Raw genomic sequence first — 7,173 nt, forward strand, 5'->3', positions numbered from 1 at the left:
AAAAACTTATCCCCATAAAATTACATGTTATTGTTATATATTATTGCATTTTGATGTATTAAATTATTTATTAACTTGTATTTTTTTATTGTATTAGTAGTAATTAGACTTAGTAACAATTTTGAATTGCATTCCAGAGACTATTTAAAAACATAAAAATAAATTTACGTACAGAACGGTGACATTATAAATTTGACTAATAAAGAGTTGTTGCTGATAGATCGGAAAATAAAATCCGATTGAATATAAATTTAGGTATAATATGATTTTTATGAATCTTGCCTACATTTGTTTTAAATGCACTAATCAATATTTAAGTAATATTATCACATAAACCAAATTCACAGCATCGATGCCAAAATTAGCAACGGTTACAGAAGTTAAAACTTTTAAATATTTTTTTTTTTCACCCTAAAATAAAACATTTTTCTACAACTTCTTCTTCAGGTAAGTAAATGAAAACTTAATACCTGCCATCTTTCGAAAACCGCTAGAACTACATTTTAACAAATCTATTATACTTTTACAGTGTACCAAAAGGTGGAGCTAGCTGTAGCATTTAGCAGAGCTTTTTCAAAAGCTTAAAAACGGCAGATTTAAAACTGCTGGTGTGAATTGTATGGTCACTGTTATTACCTATTCCTCTACAGAAATAAATTAAAAATAAATGCATTTCTGACGAAAATTCAAGATTTTTTCGAAACTTTTACTTTTTATCCATAATATAAATATGCGACTTCAGAGGAACTGACTCTTCACTTATTTAACTTTTTACTAATTAAAATATCCTTTTATGTAGTAACTGAAATTTATTGACATCAAGGTATTTATTTTATGTCATCTTTTTCCAACATTTCAACAATCAATGTTTTAGACTCATGTTTATAACTCTTTCAGTATTTTTCCGAAAAATTACTTTTCGCGCAGGAAATGCTTTCCTGGTATACGAGCCGCTCTGAAACAGTTTTAATTTTAAAGCAATATGTAAAGATTCGGTTACCCGTTCATTTTGAAAATTATACTCGTTATCTTTTCCCTAATCTAATACGATAGACAACATAATTTCATAGAAAAATTCTAATCAACTCTTAGTAACGTTCTTTCTTTGAAAACATAAATTTGTTCCGAGCTACATGCTAAAGTAACAGTGTATTTGCTTAATTACGTTGAATTTAATATATTGCAAAACTTTATATGCACTATTTTTTTAAGATGTACTCGTTACATTGCCAATAAGTGTACTTTTACTTCCTGCTGATCAGGAACGATGCAATTTATTTCTTAGATTCTTATGTAAAAATAACGTAAAACGCTATTGATGGCTTCTTATAAGTACAATTTGTTTAGCAGTTTACTTTAAATGTTCATCATAAACACTAGTTATAGAACCATGGGCATCGTCATCCGAAGATCTAGGCTAGATCTAGTGCAGAGGGGGATTGGCAACTACTATTAAATGGTCTTATTCGAAGTATTGTTTGTTCACTTCAATTTTGGGACAATATACTTTTTATACACCGCAGTATAAAATTTGGACCAGTTAACAATAATGTATATTTGTGTAAGTATACTTAATTGTTTCCAAGAATATGTTCGTTTTGTATTATACATTTTTTATATATTTTGAGTAGGATATTGTAACCATAAAAGGAATTTTTTTTTTAAAGGAATAAAATACAAGTTACAAAAATATGTAATACGTTTATTTTTTATAAATGAAAAGAGGTATAAAAATATAAGATCGTATTTTATTATAAAAGAAATAATAAAACGACTTATAATCAAATGGATGTAAATAAATAAGACTTATTAACTATACACAAAACCAACTTGGCGCTACATGGAACAATGTACAATGTACATTAAGTAAAGGGTTTTAAGGTCCAATTTTATCCATTGTAGGTAATCCTACATCACGCATGACTAGAAAATCTTCACGAAGAATCTCATCCTTACAATAGCGTCCATAACACTCAGTTTTGTACAAAAAATCTTATAAATAATATCACTTTTCGCGATGTATTTGCGATGTGCTCACTTGCCGAGCAAGATCTTGCGGCCGGCACCGAGGTTCTGTCCGGCTTGGGTCGCGCCCTTGTTGGATCCGGCCTGGAGACCGATCACCGTCTGGCCAGCCTTCAGGACCTCCTCGGAGAAGTCACGCTTGCACTCTTCAGAGGGCTTGGGGCCGAGGTAAGGACCATTCCATTCTGGGTGTCTGTATGTCTATAAATAAAAAAATACATTGATATTACGCAATATAACCTCTTTGTTTATTTGTGATTAGTGAGGTAACATTGTACAAAAATCGTAAAATATCGTTGAACTTGGCAAAGATTCAAAAACATCACATCGTAACGTAGGTGTGTTATAAAGCTAATATATTTTACACACCGTATTTCAGCAACACTAATCGTTATTTCTGTACATGTTTATAATGTACGAGCGTAGAGAACGCCGCTTGGTAGATTAGTTATAATTAGAGGCGGCCGACCACTACTTTATAGGGTAACACTGTACTAACATGGATCTCTAATCATCTTTCATGTGTACAAAGTCATAACTGATGAAGTTTTAAACCATAGTCAGTTATGAGACACGATATATTGTGTAAGATAAAAATAACACAATCCAAAATCTTATGGCATATTCCAAAGGATTCAACAATTATATTAGAGGAATATTACTAATCGTTTCCTTGTACGTTCATCCTCAGCAATTACCTTTGGTACCTTTACTATTACTTATTATTTACCGTATAATCAATAAATTAAATGTTATTTTAAGGTGAGTTATAAATTTTTACCTCACGGCCGAGGGCGAAGAGTGTGCTGACCACTTGGGCGATGTCTTTCTTCTCCCACAAGTCCACTGTCTGGAATACGTCTATGTCAGGTACGCCGTACGCTTTGATCGCCGATTGGAAGCTGCAAATTACACATCATTAGGATACGTAGTAATCATGCCCTGCGATTTTGCCCCTGATTTTTTATAATTTATGAAAATTACTGAACGTATAGTTGCGTTTTAAAAAATAAAGCTGCTAAGAGGTAAGAGCAAGTACTCAGTTTACGACTTTAAGCAATTCTGTTGTAATTTCGATATGAGTAGATCTGAAACAATGTACATACTTTGTGATGTTCTCCATCATTTTGAACTGTCCACCGGAGGTGTTGATCTTGTTGACGGAGCCGGGCTTCAACTTGTTGATGAGCTGGCAGAGGACAGTGCCGTCTTTAAGTACATCCTCGAACAGTTCGCCAGGGGGGAATTTGGCGCCTAAGACGCCTTCAATCCACTGCTGGGCCTCCTTCTCCTGTTCAGGACTGCGCTTGGAAGCGAGCTGGAATTGGATATTTTATAAGTAAACTACTATAATTTTACAGTCACTGAGTTACCACATATTTTTATGTGTACAGATCGAAACGTGATATTTTTAAATGTTCTAACCTTGGCACGGACTTGACGTTCCAGAGACATGTTGTGTGATGTGTGTGTTTCTTGCGAGGGATGATTCCGGCACGGATAGCAGAGCTAGACTGAACTCCTGAATTTCGGGACCACGTATTTATAGAGAGCGCGCTCAGGCTGCGCCCTTCTGGAAAACTCTTACGCAGTCATCGCGCCACCGTACGGGTGACCGAAGCGCTACAAAATAAGCTTCTGACTCAACAGCCTTATTTGAAGTTATTCGATGGACATCCTTCAAAGAAAATGATCGACCTTCATTCTAATTAAAAGCCGGCCACGTAGTTATTATCTCTTTTGTTCTAACGAATTTCTTTGTTTAGAGCTTCACGACATCGAAAAAATTAGAGCTATATATTGCTATTTTTATTTATGTAATGTTTATGTTCTGATGCAGTTTTTGTGAATTTACTTTGAAGAGATAGATATTTTTGCTACATCAAAAAGAATATTATTGCAATCTTCGGTCTTCATAAAAATTAAGAGGTTTTAGCAATAAACATAATTCGTATTTTAGTTTATGGGACATTTCAACCTTAAAATAGTTTCTGTACTTTGCATCTTGCATTATTGCATGTATATAACTAGTTTCTTTTTTGTTCTAGGTTTACTTAACTATTATACTAAATACAGTAAATTCTTTCAATTTTTTAGGTAAGACCAGTTTTCTTGATAAGTATATATATATGTTGTGTTAATTTCATATCATAAGATCATAATTTTACTCCGGTCGACATCGGGTACGAATTGGTAATATCAAGAAATAAAACGATGATGACGCCAATAACGCACGTAAAATGTTTATCTTAGGAAGTGATTTTATAACCTAAGTTCATTTCTTGTTTCACAGTTATTTTGGTAATCGCATCTCAAGGAAGGATTTTTTCAAAAAATGATGTGTAAGTTCTTCTTTTACTCATTTGTATCATGGTTTCCATGGTTTAATTAAAAATGGTAGATTTTGTAGAAGTTTGTACTCATAGTGAATGTATGTAGTCGACTATGTAGTCGATAAATCTTCACATAACTTAAGTATACCTTAACAAGCGTCGGTGTTCACGTTTAGATTTGAACAAATAGTTATTATTGCTACATTTAAAATGATCCAAAAAAATTAATTTAATATTAGCTACTTAAGAATCGAATCTACATTTTTAGTTCGCTAGATGGATAAATATTTTACCGATGATGAGCAAAGTGACAAAAACTGCTCGTAGTTTTTTGTCATAACGATGATTTTACAACTGACAAATTTACCCACGCAGCTGTCAACTCTATGATACATACTCTCGCACACACAACGAAGGCAATGGTCCAATTAATCTTGCGGACTAATGTAGGTATAATATACATAATATACATATGAACCTTTTTTTCTCCACAGATAATGAAAGGAGAGATTGTCATAACATCGTATTCATGTCAGTGATTACGGCAGTGGAAACAAACTACAATGTAATAACACATAATTAAGATAATATGTGGTTGAAGCTTTTGTTATCCGACAGCGCACTCTGTCGGCATCCTTGCGTCGGCGCTTCCCGAGCCGCCCACCGACCTTTCTCAGATGCCGATGAGTTTTCATTGTCGCCGATATTCACATGATACTGAAGGGAAGGCGTCATATATTATTTTTAAATTTATTTACCTTACTTTTAGTCAAAAGAGTAATCGTAACGACTAAAATGCTCTCATGTCCTGCATTGTGTGAAATGAAAAAAAACTTTTGAGAATATTATTAACAAGGCCTGTATTAGACATAGAGAATGGGAAAATATTTAACTTAGGATAGGTCGAACGAATAAGTGAGTGAGTGAACATAAACCTTGTTATTGTTTTAAATCTTTTTAATTTTATTTTAAAGGATAAAAAATCTTAAACTTTTAATAGAATACCTTTACTTACGCTATGTATTAAGCCATATACAATTCGGTCATCTACATCAATAGATGGCGAGAACGTGAGTGCCAAGAGTACATATATTTCAATAAATCAAAACCGCCTGGACATTTTAATGTGAGAGATATTTCCGTTCATAGAATGCACGGTTTGTACAAGTTCAATGTCTAAATATGATTAATTCTATGTAATAAATATAAATAATAATAACTAGCACACAAGTTTGTAAGCATCATAATACGAAGGTAAATTTAATGCTGTTTACGGTATTCTCTGTATACTGTTATACGTACGTGTTAAAAATGTAATAATACTTCACTATATTATGTATGTAAGATAAACATTTAATAGCCAAAACTTAATCTTTTCAGTATCCATTTCAACTTGAATTCAATTGTTTCATCAACATAATACAAACGAAATAAAAATCACGTATAAAATTAGATTTCCAACTTATAAAAATAGACAAAGCGGTCATTTATTTTACAGCTGCCACATTTGATGTTCGTTGAATATAAAAATAGTATTTAATCAGGCATAAGGTACGTGGCACTGCGGGAACATTAGTCGTCATCTCTCGCGCATGTTTTGCATCGGCATATCGTGACTCACATCGATCTCTATTAGTAAATAAAATTTTCATAACACGTCCAAATTTAGGTACAGTGTTTACAGATGCCAGATGCTACGGGCTACGGTACGGGCTACATAAACCATTTCCCGTGTTTAGACACGATCTGTAGTCGATTTGGACACCTCGCAGGAGTAAATTTTTTTTCGTAAAATAAATATTAAAGAACTCGTAGCTCGCCTTAGACCTTATACCGACAACCCTTTTCACATTTTTTCACATGCTTAGCTCTTCTACAAATGATGGTGTTCAAGAGTATGAAAAATAATACGATTTATATGTTTCCATTTTTAATAATATTAAATTTTATTTTCATTACTTTTGTAATTAATCAGCATTCGCTAAATTTAAATTTCCACACTGATTTCCACACTGTTGCATATTGTGACATTGTAATTGGATTTAACAACTCAAGACTTCTAAAGACTAGCGTTTACGGAAGTATTTTATTGTTGCCGTTCTATTTTGGAAGTGAATACAAAATACACATGTGATTATTTGCCTGCACACTTCAATGACCGACGTAACAAAAATAAGGAACTTCGTTCCAATTGTTTAGAAAAATAAGTGCTCGTTATGTAATTCTTAGCCGGTCTACGGCATTTTTTACATCAATTCCAAAAAAATATTAACCAGTTTGTAAATTTTTCTAAAAGACCTTGTAACATTGAAGCTTAACGAGAAATATTGCTGGACACAATCTTCACCTCTATAATTAAAATATATTGTAATAACATTTGAATTTTACTTGCTTATCAATTAAGTAAATGAAGTAAAAAAAAAAAAACAAAGTCATTTAGTAGGTTCTTTATTAAAACACCCTCCACTCACCAAGAATGTTACACTCAAGTTACAATACTATGGTAAATGATACATATGTACAATGTGTTATTATATAATACATCACATATTTACAACAATATCTAACCCCATTCTAACAAAATAATAAATAATCTTTCATGTTTAATTTAAAATAAAACTAATACATAAAATTTGGAAATCACACAAAACTGACTAGATATTTTTGGTACCATTAAATAAATAAAAAATGAAATACACCGGAATGTAAATAAATTGCAGTAAATTATTATTATCACCATAAAGGAATGTTAAGATTTCTTTCAAATCTTCATCAGCCTTTAAATGTTACTGGACGTAGCATTTTATTTCCTCAA

At 32.3% G+C, this 7,173-nt stretch overlaps 1 protein-coding gene across 1 annotated transcript; it reads right to left on the minus strand.

Annotated features, from left to right (window-relative positions):
- Positions 1 to 1,774: 1,774 nt before the first annotated feature.
- Positions 1,775 to 3,552, minus strand: LOC106708684 (muscle-specific protein 20). Its single transcript, XM_014500221.2, has 4 exons — positions 3,451 to 3,552; positions 3,132 to 3,343; positions 2,807 to 2,927; positions 1,775 to 2,226 (listed from the first exon to the last, which is right to left on the minus strand). Exons 1-4 carry the CDS (start codon positions 3,478 to 3,480, stop codon positions 2,035 to 2,037), a joined length of 555 nt encoding a protein of 184 aa, XP_014355707.2. The 5' UTR covers positions 3,481 to 3,552; the 3' UTR covers positions 1,775 to 2,034.
- Between the last annotated feature and the right edge of the window lie 3,621 nt (positions 3,553 to 7,173).

Source organism: Papilio machaon, chromosome 5 (assembly GCF_912999745.1).
Source record: "Papilio machaon chromosome 5, ilPapMach1.1, whole genome shotgun sequence".
Taxonomy (NCBI): domain Eukaryota; kingdom Metazoa; phylum Arthropoda; class Insecta; order Lepidoptera; family Papilionidae; genus Papilio; species Papilio machaon.

What these genes read in the sequence shown, in the direction of transcription:
- LOC106708684 (XM_014500221.2), bottom strand. Translation starts at nt 3,480, where the DNA reads ATGTCTCTGGAACGTCAAGTCCGTGCCAAG. An exon ending in AACGTCAAGTCCGTGCCAAG is followed by an intron (nt 3,344 to 3,450) that starts GTTAGAACATTT and finishes ATCCAATTCCAG; the next exon opens with CTCGCTTCCAAGCGCAGTCC. An exon ending in TCTTCGCCCTCGGCCGTGAG is followed by an intron (nt 2,227 to 2,806) that starts GTAAAAATTTAT and finishes TTTTATTTATAG; the next exon opens with ACATACAGACACCCAGAATG.